General features: G+C 49.8%; 1 protein-coding gene across 1 annotated transcript in view; it reads left to right on the top strand.

Annotated features, from left to right (window-relative positions):
- LOC144163416 (metalloprotease TIKI2-like) overlaps positions 1-25,000 on the top strand; it is a gene marked incomplete in the record, with an annotated part of 173,637 nt that overhangs the window by 93,263 nt on the left and 55,374 nt on the right. The window contains 2 exon segments of the mRNA XM_077694396.1: positions 20,981-21,264; positions 21,443-21,737. Coding sequence (XP_077550522.1) covers positions 20,981-21,264; positions 21,443-21,737 — 579 coding nt within the window.

Below are 25,000 nucleotides of genomic sequence, written 5' to 3' on the forward strand. Positions count from 1 at the left end.
AAGGGACGGACAACCGATTTTTGTCGCGTGTATGTTCTCTAGCTCATGTGAAAGCCATAGTTTTATATATGCCGGTAACCACAAGCAATTTATAAACAAATTGGCGGAAATAAGTTTAATTTGGCAGCAAACATTCTGAAATCGGAAGGGTGGCGGTTCGTAGTGTCAAAAGTTGACACTACAATATGTGTCCCTGTCACGTGACCTGCAAACCTAGCAGCTACTGTAGCTGCTGAAACGTTTATTTACCTATTGAAAACCTTTTAACACAACTATTTGTATAAGTTTCAATTGTATATGTATTTTTAAGCATTATTTTGAAAATTTTAAAGACACGCCGCCCGCCGTCGGCTAACTGAGCCTCCATTCCCAAAATCAACGGTACTGCTCACTACACGGACTCAGTGAAGGAGTTTTGACGAGACTGGCTGAGTCAGGGGCGTTTGTTCTGCCAAAATATTTGATTTCAGTTTCCAAATACGCCAACGGCAGCTTTAAAAAAAAGAGGTCTGTCCGGGGAGAATCGAAATTCCGACCTCCACAGCATGAAGCCAGGTTCTACCTATCGTCTGTCCCAACAGATAGCGCATCCGTGCAGAATAGACTGTTCAATTTAAAAAAAAACACATAAAAGAATAAGAAAGCCTGTGATTCACACTTTTTGTAGCTGGGGACAAGTTTTTAAATATCGCTTTTCATTTCGCATACAGACAAAAGTATGTTGCCGCGCTATGGTATGTCATGGTGGCCAGCATTATTTTTCGAGAGGACACATACGGCTCGTAGATCTAAAAATTCCGATTTAAAAAGTTCTAGGGCGCTATCAGCAAAACCGTTTCGGATTAAGGTGTTTGAAGTGATGCCCTTTCATTTGGGATAGCGAACATATACTCGACAAAAATCGGTTGTCTGTCCCTTTAAAGACTCGACTACACCCAAACACACGGCACTTAGCGGGATATTATTTGTATAAATACCCTTCTCCCTCCTTGCTTTTCATGTTTGGAACCGAAGGTTTGCATCCAGTGATCAGGAGAGGCATCCCGTCAATCGTACACAACTAAGACCCTGAATGCTCTCGAATTTATAAACACGCTAGCCCTCATTAATAGAGAATTTAGTCAAGTTTTTTCACCTCAACAGAGTTTTTAGGGCCGTTTCTTAACAGCGAAGCTGTGTTAGCTTGAGTTCGGTCCGGTGGCGTTAGCAAAAAAAAATACCAAGAAAAAACTGCGCCGCCTGTAAAGGGTGCACCACCGCAGATAGGGTATTATGACAGTGAAGCCAGCTTTCGCACCTGCTTGAGTGTGAGCGCAAGGGGCATATGCGTATGCGCACCCCTTTCTATACCATTTTAAAGGTGAAAGTCCTTCATTCTCAGGCTACTAAAACGCAGAAAAATGGCGCACCTTGCACTGGTGGAGCTAGAAAAACAGCGGAGCCGGGGTCGAGCTAGCTTCTTCCCCCCTGGGATCCGCTGACAGTGTGGGGGACCGACCGGAACGGCCTTGTAAAATCCGGCTAAACTTGGCCTTACCCCTCAACACTTAGCCTAGCCTAGCATGCAAGAACATCGTAAAACCTAACAAAACTTTCCAAAGTATAGCAAGACTTAGCAAAACCGGAAGAATCTAGGTCACCCCCCAGCTTCGCTGTTTCTCCAGCCCTGCACCACTAATGCAAGCTGCGCCATTTTTTTTTATTTTTTTTTTGCTGCAACTACCTGACCCCCTCCATTGCTTGCTCCCACTGCCGCATCCCTTCCTCGATAAGATAATCCCAGCAAACCTATCCCCACTATGCGATTGCGTGCATTTACTGTGATGCCTCGTCCTCTCCAAGGTGGTTCGGCGACACGCGGTAGCGGTACAGGCCGGCTCAATCGAATGGTGGTCAGGAGTGCGGCAGAAATAACGAAAGAATGAGGGTGCGAGGAGGGGGTGAGGATTGAGCGGAGGAGTCTGGAAACCACAGCGGCGATCCGTCTTCGACGCCGCCCGGTCGCCCGCTCCGTCGGCCACCGCTCCTGCTGGCCGCGTGCCGTCTGCGAGTTTGTGCTCTTCTTCGGCGTCGAGGCCCCGCAGGGGGCCACTTAACGAGATGAGGGCTAAATTCTTCGCTTCGCGCACTTCTCTCCCTTTATGGGCTAAGGACCGCACGTGTGAGGTGCCAGATTCCGGGGGCTGTTTAGTTGGGGAAGAAATAAGTATTTCGCGCAGAGACCTGACTCGGGCTGGCCAGGACATTATAGCCGACTCGATTCCGTGGTCCAGGTAACCGATTACTCTGTAATCAACCACAAGTTTACTGTTCGACAATGAGTTTACCGTCACGGCTCAATATCAAGGCAAAAGAAGTTGATTGATTGATTGATTGAGTGAGTGAGTGAGTGAGTGAGTGAGTGAGTGAGTGAGTGAGTGAGTGAGTGAGTGAGTGAGTGAGTGAGTGAGTGAGTGAGTGAGTGAGTGAACCCCATAGTACCCTTCAGCATTTCGCTGCTTAGTTCCATGATAGAGCATAGCTAATTTTAAACTTCCGTTACCTCTGGCCCCTGGATGCGTAACTGCATTTAGCAGAGATGAGAAGAGCTATCTACCAGGACAAGCGAATCACGCAGTGCCGGTCAGGGCTTTCAGGCATTAATGGAAGAGTAAAAACGTTTATTGGCCTTTAACATCGGATTATTCGTACCAGGTTTCTAGATGCTTTTTAAGTGCGAATGCACTTTATAAGCGACCCCAAACCATCCACCGCCGGCGGCGGCGGCGTCCGCAGTGCTCCTCTATATTTAAAAAATTCCCCCGCATTTCCCCGAGGGGGAGAATGTGAAAGTGCGAATGCACGGTTGTCGGCCCGCTTGCGGCGCTTGCGCTCGGCCCCCGCAGCCCACCGCCTCGCCGCCTTCTCTTCCATCTCTTCCATCGGGTTTGTAGTATCACGTGTACACCACGCAGTTATCAAGCCGCTATAACGCCGCTGAGTCGCCAACGCACGCCGCTGACGACGTAGTTTGAATGCGTTAAAGATATAAGGCGCGTCACTAACACTGATATCAGCGTCGCCTCCGTGGCTTGGTCGGTAGAGCGTCGCGCTGCGGCCCGCAAAGTCCTCGGATCGAAACCTGGCGCCGGATGCTGTTTCTTTTTTAAATATAGAGGAGCACTGCGGACGCCGCCGCCGCCGGCGGTGGATGGTTTGGGGTCGCTTATAAAGTGCGGGCCGCAGCCCGACGCTCTACCGAATAAGCCACGGACGCGACGCTGATAGCGGTGTCAGTAACGCGCCTTATATCTTTAACGCATTCAAACTACGTCGTCAGCGGCGTGCGTTGGCGACTCAGCGGCGTTATAGCGGCTTGATAACTGCGTGGTGTACACGTGATACTACAAACCCGATGGAAGAGATGGAAGAGAAGGCGGCGAGGCGGTGGGCTGCGGGGGCCGAGCGCAAGCGCCGCAAGCGGGCCGACAACCGTGCATTCGCACTTTCACATTCTCCCCCTCGGGGAAATGCGGGGGAATTTTTTGGGGGGGTCACTCAAGGAATGAATAAAATTTACTGGACGTGTAGAGGTATTCGAATCATAGTTCGCGATTGTTTCTTACCTAGGAACATAATTCCCTCCGAGGCGGATTTGCTATTTGTTGTAAATTTTGATGTGACACTGATTTAACGTGTACAGTAAGTGCTCATTAAAATGAGCTTGTTTAAGTCGAATTCTCGGATATATCGAACAACTTTGGAACCTTTGCTCAATTTTTTATAGACTGAGCGCAAAAAAAAAAAAGAATTCGTTTAAGAAAAATTGGCCGCGTATCTGCTCCTTTCGTTGCAAATGCCGGCAAAAGACGATAGCCCTTATCGGCTCTTGCGAAGTAAATGTAGAGTGTACACTCCAGTAAATGCCTTCCTTCGCTTTCCCGCTCACCTCTCATGTTGTTCCTCTTTCGTCGCGCTCCTCCCAAGGTAAAGACACCAAAGGTTTGCTTAAATCATTTTAAATTTCCCGTGTTCCACTGCTCCAAAACGGGTGTCTCGATGCGAACGCTGCCGTACGGCGAAGACGCGCGTTTATCGAGGCGCCCTACTTCAACGTTTATAAAACCGCGTTTCCCTACTCCACGTGCGTTGCAACCAGAACGTGAAACCTACCTAGTGGAACCTTGCGTAACTGTGGCCGGTTGATTTCTTAAAATGGCGCCAGAAGGTATAGTGGCGCGGGCGACAGCAGGCGACGGCGGAGTGAATTCTTTTTCTGCAGTTGATGAAGTATTCAATTTTGCAAAAGTCAAGCATGTTAGATTTTTTTATAAAGGAACACTGCAAATATCACTTCTGTATTGATTTGTTGTCTCATATTTGCGTGATGTCTTGTTCTTCTTCAACAATGTTGACAAGTATGAACATTACACCGGACATAGACGGGTAGATTTAGCTGTGACTATATAAGACTATTGCGGAGGCATTGTTTTGCTTTTGCCGGGAGAGTTTTTTGAAAACATCCAGTGGTTTCAGGTACCGAAAAGATATCTTGGCGCTCCGCTGGAGTGCTACCAAGATAGTAGCAAGCATTGGCAGGAAGAAGAGGTAAGATTGCGTGAAAAAGCAACGAGGTGGGGAGGCCGCAACCTATCGATGTTCGCTCGTGCCACTGTCTGCAACATGTTCTTCCTGGCAAAGCTATGGTATGTGATGCAAGTAATACACTGTTCGCGAGTAAATGTGCAGAAAATGCACCGTATTTTTGCTGTATTCATCTGGGGTTCCCAATGGGAAAGAACCAGCCGTACGAATCTCTTTCGTAAAGTTCGAACGGGAGGGGTGGGCTTATCACACCTGTTTTTGCGACAACTTGTTAGCAGATTTATGTTTCTTCGCGATGCGAGTGATGCCTTTCTGCGCACATTTCTACAAAGTGTCTTGGTGGGTTCACTCCCGCAGTTTGTTGTTTCCAGTGTTGATGAACGTTAAACATTGAAAGGTTACCTGAAGGAAACCGTTGAACCTTTAAGATTCCTCTGTGTAAGGTTTTCCCTAGAATACCGTTCAAGTGTTTCAAGAAAACGTCTGTCAGAGGATCTTAGAGATGTTCTTTTTCCAGTACCGCTGTACACAACTATGTACAGCATTGGGCCAGGGCAAGATGTACTGTGTCGCGTCAAAAAGATGGCAGTCCCAGCATGTATGAAAACATTCTTCTTTAAGCTTCATTCGGGAACTCTTCTAGTCAAAACATGGATGGCTGAAAAAGGGGTTGTTTGTGCCATGGACAACAGTTTGTCTTTTGTGTAAAAAACCCGAAACAATAGACCACGTTTTCCTAGACTGCTGGGATGCCGTCTTTTTTTGGGACGTTCTTCAGCGTACCCTGAACAAAGACTTGCCTGTGACACCACATGGAATCCGTTTCATCCCCGTAGACAAACATGACAGTGTGCCGTATGACCTGATAATGCTTTTGGGCCTACACGCCATCTGGCTGAGTCGTATGGCGGTGCGCCACTCTGATGCTGACGCGAAGACTGTCAGCAAGTACTTTGCTCAGAATGTCAGTATGCTGAAGGAAGTAATTAATATGCAGTGCCCGGAGCTTACGTGGCTACCCATTTTGGAGGAATTGTCTTCCTTCGATGTTTATAATAGTTTTCGCCAACCGAAGTTCGGTGAGCGGGTTTTAAACCGACACTGATGCGTTTTAGAACAGCATTGTAGACATTGTAAGGACTGTTTGTTCAATGTGCAATAATAAAAAAAAACAGACTGAATCGAGTCACAGACAAGTCGGGCCGCCTCACCACGTGTTTTGTCGTATATTATTTACGCTGTTGATCTGTGATATGTTGTGAATTGTCGAATCAAGGCAATAAAGAAAAAAATCCCCGCACCTCCCCGAGGGGGATTGTGAGGATGCAGAAATGCATTGGGTGCACCGATGAGTGTGATGCGATTAATGGCGAAGAGAGAGGCGAGAGTGTGAGCGTAATCATTTATTTTTTTCTTTTCCCACACCCGTCATTTCCGCGTCGTTATAGAGAAGCGTCTTCGAGACCGCGTTGAACGCAACCGCCAACTGCAGAAGATCGTTCACGTCAAAGTCGTCGGGAATCGTTTCGAACTCACCGTCAGCATCATCGACGTCGTCTTCCTGCGGTTCCTCTCGTTCGCCGCCGTCATCGAAGTGATCGAGCCGACTCCAATCGACCCGAAGCTGTGGTTAGTGCGCAGGCTCAACTCTTTATATGTTTTCCTTCTTTTCAATAAACCTTCAGTTGTTAGTAGCGCTCGTGTTGTGTACTCCACTCTCGTCCCGTTTAATTTGCGCTGGTAAATCATGAATGTATACCAACTAGCCCAGTTCTCGACCTTGTTGCACTTTATTACTTGTTCATCGGGCTCTTTTTTGTGTTATAACTTTGATCATCGACGTCGTCTTCCTGCGGTTCCTCTCGTTCGCCGCCGTCATCGAAGTGATCGAGCCGACTCCAATCGACCCGAACGTTGATGGCGCGATTCAGCGGGGTGTGTTCCAGGTGCTTGAGCCAAGCCAGGATGTTGCCGCGCTTCACCAACCCGCGCTTGTACGTTGCCGGACTCATCAGCCTCCGCTTGATGTGAACGTCGAACGCAACGTCCTCGGGTACCATGCGAGGAAGGCACCGCACAACCTTCGATACGTCGATGGGCACGTTCACCGCCTGTCCCTTGATTCCAAACTGCCCGTTGCCTCGAGTCAGCCGCCTGATGCTCATGAAGGGGAGTCGAGGCGCGATGAGCCGCTCTTCGACCGGGTTCAGATCGGGAAGATGCGCCGGCCGAGGAGGATAACGGTAGCCAAACCTCACGCAGCCCTCCTCTTCGCAGCTTTGTCTTCTTCTCCTTCTTCTTCTTCAGCGGTTCCCCTACGGGAAGATGACGATGGTGGTTGAACGCGAAGCTATCTCGTGATGGATTGTTTGGTTGGCCAATCCCTAGGGGCATCATGCCACAATCATCATCAGACGCGCTGCACCGCTCTTCGACCAGGTTCAGATCGGGAAGATGCGCCGGCCGAGGAGGATAACGGTAGCCAAACCTCACGCAGCCCTCCTCTTCGCAGCTTTGTCTTCTTCCCCTTCTTCTTCTTCAGCGGTTCCCCTGCGGGAAGATGACGATGGTGGTTGAACGCGAAGCTATCTCGTGATGGATTGTTTGGTTGGCCAATCCCTAGGGGCATCATGCCACAATCATCATCAGACGCGCTGCGCACGCCGGCCAAGGGACGCACGACAACCCCCGACTATAATGCATTTCTGCATAAAAAAAGACAGACAGACGGACAGACATACAGACAGACCAAAATTTCTGGGTTTAAGTAGCCCAAGAAAGACTATCGTCTTTAATAAACAGCTTCACGTGTAGTCTTCAGTTAAGACGAACTTTTACAGTGACCTTTACCGCTGGCGATTCTGCGCAGCGAATATGGCAATCTCAAAACGTAGTCTACGTACTTTACACTCTAAGTTGCTAAGATATAGTTGGACAGTTCACTGAGTGTCCATATCCCGGGCCATCTCCACTAAAGTGAAACCTGAAGAGGGACGAATCATGTAGTGTATAAGTGTATTCTTGGCGCCTTGACGTTTTTGCCCACGGAGATGAAACCGTTGGGGGGTAGAGGCATGCAGCTTGGCTGTGAGTATCGTGTCTTTGAAGCACGAAGCGTTTTAGCGCGAAGCGTTGGGAAACAAGTGTTCCGATGTGTTCCTTTAGTCCGCGTTTTTCTTACGGAGATGAAACGTTCTAGCGCGAGGCGTTAGAAAACTAGCGTCCCGGTGTGTTCTTTTAGTACGCGTTACGTTCTAGCGCGAGACGTTGGAAAATGAGTTCCCCGGTGTTTTAGTATCGTGGCTATGACCGTACAACGAAATGCGATGACGATCACGATACGCCTACAGCCCGAGCCCCTAAAAGCCTCTATAGTTGTTCATTATGTTAACTGGTAAGACTACACCAGGGGCGGAGCAACAGCCTTCGTAGCGTTGTTTAGGGGCCACTTGGTGGAAGGGACGGTTGCCGCACCTCCCAGATCCGTCACTGACTGCTACCATATATCTGCCGGGTTCGCCTTAATTGCATTGAGGAGATCTGACCACAGGAAGGGGGGAAGGAGGGGGAGGGAATAATTTACATGTATTTTGTAGCGCGAGCTACACTGGCCGAGGTTGAACAGTTTCGCGTGGCTCCTGGAGAACCGTGCTGCGCATGCGCGAAAAGCAGTGACGTCTCACGGCGCGCACAGCTGGCGCGCCGGAGCCGCCGCCGCAGCAACTGGATTGGACTGGATTGGATCGGATTGGATCGGATTGGAAATCGTTTTAGCAGCAGCAAGCATGATAATCAGCTAGTCCTAGACAACCAGGAAACCTAATAATAACCAGCTGAACCTTAGCTCACGCTACGTATATCCGAGCTAATTTCTCGGATAATTTCCCATTTTTTCATTTAGTTTCTGAACTGTTTCGTCCAAACTACTAGCTACACCACTGGTCAGTTGCTAAATCTGTGACGTGGCTGATGCCGCCGTTTTCAGGAATTCCTAGAAATACTGACGAGCGTAACAATGTTTTCCGCTCCTGCGTCACTTTTCCAAAAGAACGCGACTGAGAGTTGAGTAAGACGTGAGGAAGATGAAAACTTTTATTGTGTAGAGCGGAAGATGCTATGGCCACTCGCCGGTGGAATGAATAATCGGAACTGGGTGCAATTTCGTTCTCGCATTCAGCGTTTCTGTGATACTGACCAGTTCAACTTGCGCGCACGGCCGACTATTCTTAAGTTCTTCGTGGTAACGACGTAGGATTGGATTGTTACGTAGCTGCGGCGCAATGTGGCCAGACTGGAAGAAAGGTTTGGAAAAACACGGGTTCGTGTTCGGGAGATTTTCGTTTCGGCCGTACAATAGTACAAAACCATCAAAATTCGGGAGTCCCCCAGACAATTCTGGAAACCTGACGTATGCTATTACCCAATTAACTTGTTGATGCGCACCAATGAACTATAAACGAGAAAAAATTGATCGAAACGATCGTGTATGCAAGACAGTGAGAGTAAGCAATTGTCAAGTATGTTACAGTTCTTTCCGTCACGAACGTCCAAGTGAAGCAAATTCGATTATCCCACCTCACAGCTACGGTGAAAGATTTGCCGCGAATCTATTGTGGCGTTTCCCTAAGCCAGCTCCAGCTCACCGTCCTTTACTTCGCGTTAGCCCCCTGTGCGTCCCTAAAAGCTTGAAGCCTAATCAGCTTTCTTAGAGCCTTTAAAGAAAGCGCGGGGATGGAGTGTAATACGGTGAAGCTGCATAGGAAAGAGACTGGGAGCTCTTATCGAAAATGGAGATTGACGTGCTATTGATGCGCGGGTCCGTCCCTCAAGTCCTTTTTCTTTTCTGTCTTTTGTCCCCAGCGCTCTGTCCATTGTTAGCTTTTGGCACCAAGGAAGGTCCGGATTTTCACAAAAGCTTTTTATATACCCCCCCCCCCCCCTCTCTCTCTCTCTCTCTCTCTCTCTCTCTCTCTCTCTCTCTCTCTCTCTCTCTCTCTCTCTCTCTCTCTCTCTCTCTCTCTCTCTCTCTCTCTCTCTCTCTCTCTCTCTCTCTCTCTCTCTCTCTCTCTCTCTCTCTCTCTCTCTCTCTCTCTCTCTCTCTCAACTTCCTTGTTCTGTACGCGCCAGTCAAAAACGATAACAAAAGACACGAAAACGCGAGCTGCGACATTTGGAGTATTTTAGAGCATCGAAAAAAGGAGAAATAAAAAATTTACGAGCTATTCATCCGTGAAAGTGGATGACCAGCGAAACTGTTTAGTACGAGCACTCGAAACAGGGGTCCCACTGAATTTTGAACGAAGGTACGCACTCTCTTACGGTGGACTAAAGAATTGCGACAAATGAGTGAAACTCGGCGCAATGATAAAGTCGCATTAGCGGCCAGCCGTCGTGTAATTTTTGTTGGAACAGGTTCTATAAAACAAGAGCTAAAGCCGTTTTCTGTAGTCATATACTCGCCCGCAGATGATCGTGCATGTATTGACAGCAGCCGGGAATTATGTCACGTTTACAACTCCGCTGAAATGAAACTAGAGAAAATGATGAAGTCGTCTTGGCGGCATATTGTTTTGTGACTACTGTTGGGTAAAATTCCGGCAAAATTAGTTAAAGAGTTGCAGTCATTTTACACTGAGCATTCGCGATAAGTGGCTTTACCGCATCGAATTTTTGCGCACGCGCAGAAATGCCTTATAGTGCGGATGTAAGTTTGCATAGAACTTTGAGCGGCGGGAAAAAACAGGGTTTCTTTGTTTTGTTTTTTAAATAATGCAAAAATTGAAAAAGAAATGGCTGCAGCTTAGCTCAGTTAACCTTGGATATGCAAAGCGAATGCTCGGCTTAGTCTGTTTGAGTCTTGGTTTCGCTTGGTTAACCGTTGATGTAGCTGCATTGCCGACCACGGCTCAAAGCCGTTCGGTCGCGTGCAACGCTACCAGAAGGAGGCCGGGCCTCGCTTTCATTCATGACGAACGCGGCGTTCCTGTTCGCTGGGCGCAAGACGAGTCACGAAGGCCGAGACGACCCAGCGGCGCAAGCGTGGGAGGAGGCGGGGTTGGTCGGCTGCCGATCAGCTGGCCGGCCGCCGCGCTTGCGGGCGCCCAGCTGATCGGTTAAGCAGAACGACTGACTAGTTAAGCTTAACGACTAGTTAAGCTTAACGACTAGTTAAGCAGAACGACTGAAAACGGGGCCTTGTGCGTAGCGCCGACAGCAGGCCCGGGGAATCACGCAATGCGCTTCGAGGGGTGTGTCTACGGTCAAAATGTGAAATCGCGCATCCGCGGCGAAACCGCTGGACGAAAGTAGTAAAGCTGCGCTTTAAAAAACGATTCCGCACAGATCTATAAAAAACTCGACATACTTCTTAAGGCAAAAGCCTTGGATGTCTCATCGAACGAGAAATGTGACCGCAGTTGCTGGCGGCTACACGAATGCAAACAAATGACGGCCGCTGTAAAAAGAGAATACGTAAACAAAATATACATAAACACTTAGTTGGATTCGAGTGGTAATTGCACCCGGGTGCAATTACCACTCGATTGCATTGCACGATGCAGCAGTCAAGAAGTATTCGATAATTTCTGGATTTTGCCTTCAAATGGAATTTTCCGTTAAAACTGAAAAGAGCATCACAGAAGTCCCAGCAGAGCTTCCGCTCTCAAAATCTGCGAACGATTTCACACCAAGGCATTGATTTCAAAAAGCGCGTCCCTCACTGCTGATTGGTCACGTCACACTGAATTTCCCCGCAGAAGCTCCGTTTGTTTTTTTCCCCCAATGCTATCCTGGTTAAAAAAAAGAAAACTGGTTGATTCCTCTGTCATAGGAATCGGTAAAACACGAAAGTGAGATGTGCAGCGAAATCTCCAGCTGAGCACGATTGCGGGTCGACCACTGTCTTGTGGGTGTGCATGGCGAGCGACGTCCTGCTGGCGGGTCGCTTCGGCAAAGGTGTACTGGCATCATTTCCGTGGCGGATATGACGTCAGTGAAATATTGGTGTATTCTGGCATAAAACACTTTCGTGCTAAAATATAAAACCTGAAAACGAACAACCCTAAGTATAACGTACTCTTCAGTGCTAAAGGTTGCTTCCCCGCAAGAAGATCCTGTGTGCAGGGGTGCACCCTTTTCAGGCCGGTTGCTTCGTTGTACTGGCGTCACTTCCGTGACGAATATGACGCGACTAAAATCTTCGTGAATCCCGGAATAAGACACTTCCGTCTTAAAAACCTGTTTTTACAGTTTTTTGTGTTATTTAGCCACTCACATCTCTACCCTATAGCCGTACAAAGCTTCGCTTTGAAACTGCTAGCTAGTGGTAATGGGGGCATTTTGAAAGACCTAGCTAACAGGTTCTGCGACTGATTACCTGATCATGCGTTAAAACAATGCCTTGGTTAGAGACTCATATGTATATTGCTTTCCAGTAGTTCTGCAGTGCGGTGGCTGACCTATCTACAAACACAGGTCAGCTACGAATGTAGGTCGACTCCCTAAATTTGGATGCATGTCACGTAGAAAAAAATGATGTGAATTTAACAAGGGGTGTCCGCTATGCATAAGGCATTGAGTGAAGCATCATAGAAAGCCAAAAACAAAAATGGAACCAAGACTGGCAAAACAAAAACGTCACCAAGCCGTGTACTCCGCAGCTCATGCGCATGCGAGTACGCTTCAATACTGTGACGTCATACAACCCGGCCCTCCAAGCTTGAGCTGTGGGAGAACCTGACCAGCAGCACCGCCTTGGATACCCAGCAACTCCTGTTTTCCAGTGCTGCAACAGCACGGCTGTCACGTGATCTCCTCGACTGCGGGACCACTCCAGCATCGTTAGGCTCAAATTATTAGAAGTTTTTCACCACCCCCACCCCCGAACTGTGGTCCAGTTTTTCTCGTCGCTGAGAGGGTACAGCGGACACGCTGCCTTTCGCGGTTTGCTTCTGGCCAAACCGTCTCGACTCGATGCAGCACCTTTCAAATCAACGCTATTCAACTTGAACCCAACCCAATCCTACGCAATCCGCCCCGATGATATCTGGCGTGAGGGGTCCCGAAAACGTTGAGGGGAAAGGGGGAGGTGGGGTGGGAGGGGCTCCTATTGCCGTTTCTTCGCTACAGGCGGCAGATTTCAGAGGAGCCAATACAACGGACCCATTACTTCGCAGAGCTCGATAATTGCTTCCAGCACAACCCCTGATTCCTCACCTACACAACTTGTCGATTCCTGACGCCTTCGCCAAATCCCAGCGTTCACTCCACCATCCCTGTCAGCAGGCGTTTAACTTTTCATTGTGTCAGTTTGAGGCTTTGTACCAAACTTGAGCCCCGCAGTCGTAGCGTCAGCAGCGTTACTTATGCAAAGCCGCAGCCGAGCCGCGTAGAAGGAACGCGCATCGGACACGGTATTTCAGCGGAAGGAACGACTGGAGACGCAGAACAAGCACGCGCACCAGCATGAAAGAAAAAGAAATAAAAACGGAAGAGGCTATGGGAAGAGGGGGGTCGAAGCGCGGGCGGCGAAACAAATGGCTCGGAGTTAATGACGCGACGCTAACGAGCACCTTAAAAAGCCGCTTGCTCGAGTTCATTCTTCTAATCGACATTTTCTACGGGTAATTCATTAAATCGAGCGAAAATCGCTTTTGCATGTTACCCTTTTGTTTTCCCCGTCACTCTCTCTCATCCTCTTAAGCGGGGAAGGGAGTGGTAGCCTCGCTGAAGCGCGAGATAAGCTGAAAAAGGCTCGGGTCCGGACCCGCGGTCGCGGAGGAAGACATCGCGCGCCAAGGCGCAGTGGAGTTCGGCCGCCCCGCGCCTGTTAATTGATGCGGCCACGTTCTACGCAGCCGTCGAACGGGGGTGTCGTCGCGCGACCCGCTTTCTCCGTCGGTTCAGTGTCACGCTCGCCAGGAATGCGGCGCACGAGCTTGCAGCTTCTGCCGTCACCCGACTGGCACGCGAGGATACAAGGGGTCGGGAAAGCAATTACTCGCTGGGGAGTTCCTTAGGGCGGACTCGTTCTGTTCTCTTAAGGGACATAGATCGGATTTTTGTCGAGTATATGTTCTTCATCCCAGATGAAAGGGCGTCACCTACAACTCCTTAGACCGAAACGGTTTTGCTTACAGTACCCTAGAACTTATGAAATCGAAATTTTGGGCCTGCCAGCCTTACGTGGCTCGCGAAAAGAAACGCTGGCAACCGTGACAGTGAGAGCCGTGCGGCAAGGCACATTTAGCTGCACTTGAGATTAAAGGAGGTATTTAAAAACTTGACCCCGGCTAAAACACCAACCATGTGCAACCTTTTCTCTTCCTTCGGGCGCTTTTTCAACCACGCGTTGAAACCGACGGAGTTGTGCGGGCACGTAACGTAGTGCCACGTTTAGGCACTACGCGCCGCCACCTTTCAGACTTCGGGCAGTTTAGTGAAAAATTAAAGTTATTCCCGCCTGCTTATTGAGAAACTTCTTGCGGTTACCCCAGCCGGAGAACCTGCACTCCACAAAAAAAAAAAAAAAAAAATATCCGGGCTATCTCCGCTAACGTAACGTAACCTCACTGCCAACATCGTTGTTGGTTGTTTGGGGTGCGGGGGTCAAAATCGTGGAGGTGGGGGTTGCCCGAAGCGCCAGCACTACCCACCGGAATCCCACCTGCCGAATCGCAGGGACAGGGCGAACCCCTCGTCTCCTACTCGGGACACGCAAGATGGAACGCGCTCCCTGTACGGCTGCGCAAAGGGCGACTAGCAGTTGAGGACTGGCCTCCAGCAGAGTTCCCAGTGCGCGCGCAGTAGTACCCGGAAGCCTGACGCGTCCACGGGGGCGTAGTGTGCGATACAGATAACCACCCATGCCGTAGTGTTCAGGGCCGAGTAAAACCACTCGCGAACTCTGTCATATCAGACGAGCAACTGGTCTAGGGGGGCATTCACCCGAACGTAGACCTCCGGCTGATTGCTCACCGGGGTCCCGGATGGCGTAGAGGTCAGCCCTGACACAGTTTGTGCGTGATCCGCTAGGTGGGTAGGTCAAGTCCGTGGCCACCCCGGCTAGGCCGAAGTGGTTGTCAAGTCCGGGATTACCCGCACCCCGGGCGTGTGGTGGTTGGACGCCGGGCTGAGTCGTCCCGGCGCTCCTGACACATTGAAGCCCTTGTTTCCACCACACGGCCACTTGGGCCGGTTGCCACGCACCCCTTTAGCCGTCGGGCTCGTGAGCGCCGACGTTGCCCGTGGGACACCACATGGAGGCGGGTGCGGGCAGGGGGCAGTGTGCGCCAACTCCTACTACTCCCCCCGGAGCAGATGGTCGATGCTCCTGGTCCCAAATGCAGTGTATGGCAGTGTATAAGCATGCAGTGTATAAGTATATTCAAAGATTGTAAGTTTCTCTCTTGTCACACGGCGCGTGCTGATTGGGCGCCGTAGAAGCGCCGGTGGAAGGAGCAATCGCGCGCTTGCTTGTTGAAGCGGATTTAAGCAACAAATGAGAGACAGGCTGGCCGTACGTTGTCTTCGCGTCACACGCCGCAGCAAGCTAATAAGTATGCTAAGAAGTAGCGCTGGGCGTTGAAGAACGAGTGTCCCGGTGTGTTCTTTTAGCACAGGTTACGTTATAGAGTGAGGTGTTGGAAAACGAGTGTCCCGGCGTTTTAGTACCGTGGTACTGCATGAGAATGCGACGACATGAGACGCCGACAGACCGAGTACCTAGGGTGCTTCGCCCCTAAAACAGGTTGTCCGTCCCGTTAAAAGCGGGCACCATCCCGAGAGCCTTCGGGAAAGCTTTAGGGCGGATCGCATCCACCATTTAATTCAGGGGCCATGAAGACAAAATGAAAGTTTGGTTCATTCGAAAGATTGCCTCGCTAGAGCAACATTGACACCCTAGCTACTTTACCGTACTGAACTTGTGACGTATACTGGGCAGCTCGTTGCGATCTGCTGAGGCCGACAAAATTCAATGCTAAATGAACAGAAATCATGAGCTTTCAAGATGAGGTACTTGTGCTTGAATATATTGCATAATATTCTTATAGCAGCAAGATGGGAAAAATAATACAAGTTACGAACAATCGCGTAAACATAGAAGCAGTGCGCATGGACCTATGCCAGCCTACGCTGCCTAACACAGCCGTCTGGCGATTTCGGCTTGCCTGACGAGACACTGGCCAATCGGCATAAAGAACAGTGTCTTACGTGAGCCTGTTTGTTGAGCACATTCAATGTTCCACGAAACGATTACTGTCAACCGTTACAAAATTAAGCCACGTACAAAGCGAGTGCGGACAGCAGTCCTGAGCGGTATAGTATAAAGCATCGTTTGCTGCCGACCAAGCGCTGCCGCCTTTACAAAACACCAAATCTTTCGAATAAGACCGACTTTTATTTTGTCTTCATGGCCCCTTTAAGGACAGAGTTTTAACTGGTGCGAAAGTCTATCGAAGTGGCAGTGATCGCTTCTGCTTAGGTGCAACGTATGCAATGAGAATTGCCTTCCACATCCCAAAAAACGAGTCTTATCGCATGAATTACTTCATCGCGGCAAGAAAAAAAAACAGTTTGGGTGTTTGGGTGGTGTGCTTCACTGTGGAGCACATTGTAATGCCAGGAAATTTAGAGGCAGCTGAAAAAATTACGCCCACCTCCCTTCGCGGGAACCCTGGTGTGATGCGACGCTGAGGGGTGTTCAAGCGCAAGCGGAGAGCAACCGTCGACCGAAAGGCCGCCGGAGAGCGGCACACCGGTTATATGCGCAGCGCGCCCGAAGGAGAAGAGACCGCGGAGAGAGAGAGAGTGCCGCGGCTATGACGCAACACAATCCAACTCAAGCCACTTTAATCCAATCCAATCCAACTCAAGCCAAGCCAAGCCAAGCCAATCGAATCCAATCCAATGCCCCTCGCGAGAGAGTGTTCGCTATCGGAGACGAGAGGGGGAGAGTGGCTGCGGACAACAACAACGGACGCACGCAGGAAGGACAGGGCTGCCGACAAGAGATGCTCTCAGCGTCGCATTAAAAAAAAAAAAAGAAATCAGGCACCCCCCCCCCTCCCCCGCGTGTAAGGAGGGCGATGGCTGAACGCGAAGCCTTCTCGTGACGGATCCTCATCGTCTTTACACGTTGGGGTGCAGTATTTTTCTGTCCAATTTTGCACGTCCATGCACCCGTCTCCAAATTCAAACCGCGGACCATGTCGAAATGGAGCAATCGGATAGACGCCTACTTCATGAGGAGAGGGGCACAGTTTAAATTCAGCCCACGGGGCGCGTTTTTTTCTTTCGCTTCACCCGCTTTCACCTTGCAGACGCCATCAGTGAGAACACTAAAGCTGCGCTTTAAAAGCATGTTTTAGCGAATTGGAGCTGAGTTGTCGTTTTATCCGGACGCACCAACCAACCGCGCAGCCCGTGTCGCCTTGTTTCTTTCCACGCAGCTTCGCAAAGTGTGTCGAAACTGCCAGGTGCTGACGTCAATGCGGCCCTGAGGAGAAAGACAGCGCTCCGGAGGCTAGACTTGCGCCAAAACTGCCAAGGCGCATCCCAACACGGAGTAGCAAACTCCACTGAGTAACACATACGAGTAGCTGCAGATTAAGGGCCGGTGTTCTAAACCAGGGGTCGGCAACCCGCGGGAAAGTATTTTGCGGCCCCCGGCATCACGTCAAAACACGCCCCCCCCCCCCCCCCCCCCTTCTCTTCTTGTCACTTCCTATCTAAAGGCTGACCTGGCAGTTTTGATCTTCCAGTTTATATTCCGTTAGTCCGTGATCTCTGTTCCAACATTCAAAGAAAAGCCAGAGCTCTCTTTCCTCCACCAGATAAAAGCTTAACAGCTGCAGAGCATCAGTCTCTCAGAAAAGCACAGACGAACACATATCCCAACATCCTCAGACTATCGAAGATTTCCCCGAGAAATTCTCAAACGCATGTAATAAGTGCGGTGAAATATGCACTATATGCCATGCATCCTGGGGTTGTAGTATTATATGACCCTCAGTAAACACCAACACCGAGTTATATGAGCTAAGGGAGGCAGCTCTGGCCAGCTCCGACCCTGGGGTTCATAAGTATCTGATCTTTAGGGCCAAGACTGGGCCAGAGGAAACAGGGGCTCTGGAAGGAGGGAACCTACCCTAGCCAAATCGAGACCTTTCATTTCAATTAAACGTTTCATCTCTCTCTCTCTCTCTCTCTTTCTCTCTCTCTCTCTCTCTCATATGTTCCAGATTTGTACATTATTTTGGGTTTGCGGGAGTTTCTTCTCTTTGCCTGCAAAGCCTCCCCCTCCCCTCGCTGTCGTCTGGCCCCCGCCGTGCCGGCTCCATGCAACTCGGCTTTCCACCTCAAAAGGTTGCCGAACCCTGCTCTAAACACTTTAAGCTGCACCTCAGGCAGCGGTGCAGTAACTAAGGCACTGAAACTGCTTTGTGAGTTGAGCCCAAGGAAGGTCGATTCCCTTTCACGCGGCTTAATGGAGACGGGGCTATAGCAGGGAGGGCAGCTGTAAGGCGTAAATTCGTCTTTTAATCGAAGAATATGTATTTATTTATTTAGTGATTTAGTTGTTTAAATAAATAAATAAATAAATAAATAAATAAATACTGCAGACCATTCCTAGGTCCAAGCAGGACAGGCGCTTTACAACAAGAAGACGCAAAAAAAAAAAAAAAAAGGCAGCATCTCCACTCCGTGGATGATGGCGAGGGTGCAGAGTACGGGGACTCGAAATAACATCCGATTTGCGCCCCAAGCGTCATTCGATTTGAGCCGGGAGTTGCACCTTGATTATTTCCTGAATGAAACTGCAACTCACGGCTGAAATCAAATTTGGCTTGATTTTCGCTTGATGGTGGTGTGCGCACGGATGGACGCGGACGGACATTGGGAGGTCCTAAAGTAGTCCGCACCGTTACAGGTGGTTTCACTCTCGGGTGCTGAGTCACGGTCGTAGCCCAATGGGTAAGACGACTGACACTAACTCTGTCTGGTCTAGCAGACACACGCCCGAATCCTGCCACTGCCTGTGTGTTTTTTTGCGATTGTAAATGCTATGCGCACGGTCGCGGACGGACATTGTGCGGTCCTAAGGTACTCCGCACCTAAAACAACAATACACAACAAACATGAGAACATCAAATAAGGGAGTAACACTACGCGATTGAATATCAGCGCTCCAATCATTTATCGTCTGGGGGAAAAAAATAAAACTTGAACAGGTCTGTGTGAGCGAAATATGGCGTAAACTTTTCCGGGCGATCACGACGTGAAGACCTCCTTTACGCAGGAATTAGTCATTTCTGGGGTCTAGCCCAAGCTTTCGATTGACGGGAAAAGAAAGGTAGTCTAAACGGAGTGTCCTCCGACGTACCTGAAGCAAATAAATGTTATAATCACGCAGGAAATCTGAGGGGGAATCATAAGGTGAAAATTTTAAATATATGAACCTGGCGGCTTTCCTTTGGATTTTTTCCAACTTACTGATGTTAGAAGATGTGAACGGGTCCAAAATTATGCACGCGTGCTCGAGCTTTGGTCTAATCAAGAAGTAAAGAGCAGGAGGTCGCGGGTTCAATTCCCGGCCGCGGCGGCCGCTTTTTTGATGGAGCCAAAAAGCGAAAACGCCCGTGTGTACGAGATTTCGGCGCATTTAAAAGATCCCCAGGTGGTCGAAATTAATCCGGAGCCCTCCACTACGGCGCGCCTCATCGCCTGGGTTGCGTAGGCGCGTTAAACCCTACAATCAATCAATCAAGGAGTAATAACTCAACAGCTTAACATTAGCGGCTTTAAGTTTATGTCTGAAAAAACATGGCTTACGAAAAGCAGATGAACATACATTGTAAATATGATGGTACCATGATAAAGCATTTGTTAATGTCGAACCCAAACATTTTACAGAAATGACCTCTTTTAAGGGCACAAAGGCGCATTCTTACGTGTAAAGCGCATTAGGACACTTTTATCTGTGTTTAAAACTTTTCCCCAGCGGGAGCACCAATCAGTTTTTCTGCTGAGACTTTTAGAGAAGTTTTCCTGGTCATTTGGAGAGAGCTGATATTGCGAAATAGGACACAGTCGTCAGCAAACAACCGCAGTTTTATGCCTGACAGGCTCCAGGCAAAAATCTTTGCGTTCTTGCCTCACGTCATGCCGCTCGTCAATATCGGGCCCGCCATGCGACTCGTTCATCACTAACAATAGAGGTGACAGTTTACCCCTCACAGACGTAAACAAAAAGAGCGAGAGAGATCCCGCCCCACGAAAACAAGATTAGCCGTGAATTATTCGCTGTCGTTAACATACGCGCTAAGTAATATACCCCGGCGAATATAGAAAACCATCGTTACGACGAAATTGCTTTATTCGAAACCTCACTCTGTTTGATGTGTTTGGTGGTTCCCATCCGCAGATCAAAGAGAGCAAACATTCTCCTTCCTTACGTAAGTACGGCTTATGGAGCTCTTCCTTCTGTGAACACTGATAACACCTCCGTATGTATTGTACTGTGCGGCGCATGCGCAGTGAGTACATCCGATCGACTGCGCCAATTTAACCAGCGCTAGCACAGCCCAGAGACAAAACGGTCTCCTTCTGGAACGAACAAGCTGAAAAAAGGCACCTGTGTAACACTGCTTAAACACCTTCAAAGAGTTTCTAGTGAAAAAATGACGACTTCAGGTTACTGAAATTCCGTTGTGCATGTAACAGGAAGACGAGGTCTGTAAAAAACCTGCGTGGCGTGCGAACTAAACTTTTAAAGAAGGGCGATGACCCCGCGCCGGCGCCGGTGCCCGCGGAGGCCGCAGACGCGGCCGCGGAGACGCCAGCGCCATCTCTCGCCCCCGCCGCGGATCCTCCCGCGGCGAAGTGCGAGGAGGTGGCGCCGCTCGTCGGCACCCCAGCAAAGAAAGAACTGAAACTAAAGCGTGGCAAACTGTTCGCATGGCGACGCAGTGAAACATCCCCCTCGCGAGGGGCACGATCAAATGCAGAGCATTTCCGGGGGCGCACGACGTTAAGTAGTTTGCGTTACGTTAATGTTGTTGCACTTGTGGCAACTGCTGACGAGAGAGCGCTCGTCAGCAGTAATTTGAATGAGTCAACGATATAAGGCGCGTTCGTAGCGTCCCATTCTGTGTCGGCTTTGTGGCGCAGTGGGTAGAGCACCATGTACATTGCGTTCCGCCCGCAGGGTCGAGGGATCGAAACCTGGCGCCGGATAGTATTTTCTTTTATATAGTGTAGGGGGAGGGGTGCGGACAACGACGGTGCGGACTACGACGGGACAACGCGGGTGACATCGTGAGTTACTGAAATGCTCTGCATTTAAAAGTCTAAAGTACCGTCCTTCGTTGCAACGAGAGGTCCTGCTTGCCCGCAGATTGCCGGCGGCGGCGGCGGCGGCGGCGTGCGGTCGTTCCTGTGGTCGACGCGCGGCGAGCCGGCCTCGTACTTCTTCGGCACCATCCACGTGCCGTACACGCGCGTGTGGGACCACGTGCCGGAGAACGCCAAGCGGGCCTTCGGCAACGCGGACCGCGTCGTCTTCGAGCTCGACCTGCTCGACCCTGGCACCCTGGCTGCGCTCGCAAACTGCCAGCTGCTGCCCGAGGGACGCTCGCTCGCCGACGTCCTGCCGCCGGAGCTGCTCGCCAGGCTGAGGAGGTACTGTGCTGCGCACTTTGCCGACATATTGGTAGCCTTAGAGCGAAATTTACACCACCCCTTCGGCTACTTGTTGTAGAGGAATTCTGTGAAGGGAGCGCGAATGCTCAGCGCGCTCGTTCTTCCTCGAATGCACGTAGGAAGGGACTCGAGTTCTTTCCCCCTCCTGCCCCCGCAGACACCTGGAGTACGTGCGCGCCAAGATGTCCTCGTGGATGACGGCCGACCAGCGCGGGCGGGGCCTGTACGCGGACTACCTGTTCCACGCCATCACGGGCGACTGGGAGCGCAAGCGGCCTATCTGGGTGCTGCTCATGGTCGACTCGCTCACCGAGGGCGACGTGCGCGCCAGGGGCGTGCCCGTGCTCGACCTCTTCCTCGCCCAGGAGGCGCAGCGGCTCGCCAAGCGCACGGCCGCCGTCGAGCAGGTGCACGAGCAGTGCCTGCCCCTCAACGGACTGAACTTCAGCCAGGTCAGCCGCCACTTTCGATCGATCGATCGATCGATCAATCAATCAATCAATCAATCAATCAATCAATCAATCAATCAATCAATCAATCAATCAATCAATCAATCAATCAATCAATCAATCAATCAATCAATCAATCAATCAATCAATCAATCAATCAATCAAGCCCAATTCCACAGTCTACCTGCTAAATAACGTGACGCGGAGTCTGGATGCTTTATAAACACAATTCTTCTCAATCTAGTGACTAATTTGGAAGAATCGCGCTAAAAAAAGGGCTGTGGCTTAGCGTCTTGCGTAGCCGCTATGGCCGCTACGCACGCGTGCTCGCTGCCTCCTTCCATCGCAAAACGGCTGACCTGAAGCACTGGGCCGGCTCCCTTTCAAGCGATCTGTGACTCACGTGAGCACCGGTGGCGAGGCGGCGGTCGGTGCTTCGGCTGGAACTGCGGCGAGTCACGTGGTATCACTTCTTCACTGCAAGGTCAAACTGTCATGCAAGGCGAAACTCGCTGCACTGGGCCAGTGAAGCTTTTGCTTTAAAACGGCGCTTTTTTTTTTTTTTTTTTTTCACTGCGTTGGTTGATGTCAAAAAGACTTGCTCAGCCAGTATGGGGCGTCGTGTTTGAGGTCTTCATTTAATGGACACAGTAGGAATGTTGCGTTGGATGGCAGACTTCCTGAAGAACTGCAGCGTATTCCTATCTTATCGTATAATTTATCGCGAGGTACCCACGCGTCTTGAGCCGCACGCTCTTTAATTTTGTAGATATCGCAGATTCCGCACGACGTATCACCGCGGGTACCAATGCGTCGATTTGCGCCTACAACATGTGCGTAGAAATTTGACCCCAACGCCGACAGTAAAGATAATTTATGAGAACGGTTTTATTCTGCCTCCAGGAGTCCTGCCCTTCACGCGGAATCGCCTCAGGAGTCACGGCAGCGTCGTTTTGCACCAGGGGGGTATGTGCCTCACGCAATAGCTGAAAAAACCGAGTAAATCAAGCAATAAAATTTATGTGCCACTTTTGTGGGGCTGCATGAATGGGAAGGGGTATCTGTGAGAATGCCTTGCTAATGCCTGAAGTCCTCAACCCGTGCCTTTGCCAAAACCTACCGGTAGAAAAGCATGACTGCAAATAAATAAAAAAAAAAAACAGGAAACGTGTGACTTACACTGAAAAGTATGCCAATTCTACTCTCGGCAACAATGCCGCTAATTGCCTTTCTGGAAGTTTGCAGCTGGAGGAGCAAAACGAAAAGAGCACAGCCCCGTTTTTCGAGCGCGAACAACGAGCCCTATGACGTCTGCACATTATTGACAAAAAACAGTTGGCGTTGGCGGCTTTTATCCTAATGAGACGTCAACGTCAGCCTTCATCATTCCAGTGTTGAGTAAAAAAGCAGCCATGCTTTTGCAGCCTCCCTTTTTTTTTTTTTTTTTTGGTGGCAGACAAACAGAGTGAATGGTAAAGACCAGCGGCCGCCCTTGTGGATCCTTCACTCTGTCTTCGCTTCTGTCGCGCTGGTTGTCATCCCGAGAATGTCATTCCAACTCGCCCGTCTTGCAACCGTTTTGCGTCTTTTCGGATATATTATTGCATAGGCAACGCTGTATAGGCATATACATGCACTAGCCTGACAGCATTGAGATTGTTGGAGAGAACAGTACACGCAACACGATCACCGAGTACGAAAACAGCAAAGCAAAAATATCAAAGTACAAAGAGTCCACAATGGGCGTCAATTGTGCAGACTCGAAGCGAATCTTTAATATGTTAGGTTGGCTGTCAAATATAGGAGACGGGCACCGTATTCCCTATTTCGAGATCGCGTTCGCCACCTGGCGGCACATGCGAGAAACGGAGTTCGGGTGGTAAGTTTCTTTTTTCGCCGCGGTGTGCTCCTGGCGCTGCGCTTGTCGAGGCTTGTTGCAGTGTCTAGAGTGCCGTCCAACGGCACTCCAGCTCAGCGCCCCAGGCATGGCTAAAGTGCCGTCCGAGAACAATCGAATATTTAAGGCTGGGCTGATATAAACCCACAGCGTCTGCCGTTATGGTGTGGAGGTTCCGTCTTAGGTTCCTCTCACTGAAGTCGGTGGTTCGAGCCCGGCTTGCGCTACCTTTGATTTTTTTTTTTTTTTTGCGTTCTCAAGTTAATTATATTTTGATGTCTTCGATTAGTTTTTGGTGTTTCAAATAATTTTATCACTGCGTTTCGTTTAGGTTAGGTTAGGTTAGGTTAGGTTAGGTTACAAGTAGTGCCAAACGCGGCATTTTTTCATCGAAATGCCGATGGACGTCGATATAGTGGAGTGCTTATAGTACCGTCGGACGGCACTCTAGACACAGCCTTTTCTGATCGCAACCTTTCAACTACGAAGTTGTAATGCCGCCACACTAGGCTTTGGGGGCTATAAAAATGGACGCCTATCGAGGTTTGTTGCGTCTCCTTAGCTATCGTTCACAGGGCGAGCGGAAGAAAATCATGGGAAAAATCAAAGAAGATTTTTACGCTCCATTTAAATTAAGAGAGAACGAAAACAGATAGAAGGAAAGAAAAGAACGAAGACGGAACGAGGAAACAGAAAGTTAAGAAGGAGAGCGACGAAAACAAAAATAAACAAACACAGGAAGAAAGGAAGAAAAGAAAGAAAGAAAGAAGACGGAAGAAGGGAAAAAGTGAAGGAGGCGGGGAAAAGTAAGGCGAGAAGAAGCTGCACAGACAGGAAAGACGAAAGAAGTAGGGAAGGGGAAGAAAAGATGGTATGAAAGAAACAAACAAGGGAAGAAACAGGGAAGAGAAGGAAGTGAGGCAACAAAGAGACCAGGAAAGGAGCAAGAGAAAAAACGGAGAACAAAGAAACCAATAAAGAAAAAAAATAACGCGAAGATAACAAAGAAAAAAGAAAGAAACCGAAACGAAAGGAGGGACAGAAAAAGGATAGCAGAAAAGCGAGAACGGGAGTGACAGGCGGCGATCTGGCGAAACCTGGCTAACGAGCAGTCGACGGCGTTGGCAGGTTCCGCGCGCAGCCTGCGCAGGCGGTAGGGGGCAAGCGAGCGTGTACAGCCCTGCAAAGCAGCAGCAGCACGGCTTGCCGCTCACAGCCGTAGTAAGTACGAGGGTGGTGCCGCTTCGGAGGGCGCCTGGAGCAGCCGTAAATAAATCTCCGCCCTATCTGTTTGCAGTCGGCGGCGGGTAGCCACCCCAGAGGCGCGCTGATCTCGGCCGGGATTAGCAGGGCATCGCTGCCAGAAGCT

This window comes from Haemaphysalis longicornis, unplaced genomic scaffold (genome assembly GCF_048455015.1).
Source record: "Haemaphysalis longicornis isolate Haplotype H1 unplaced genomic scaffold, Haemaphysalis longicornis Haplotype H1 scaffold_12, whole genome shotgun sequence".
Lineage (NCBI taxonomy): Eukaryota > Metazoa > Arthropoda > Arachnida > Ixodida > Ixodidae > Haemaphysalis > Haemaphysalis longicornis.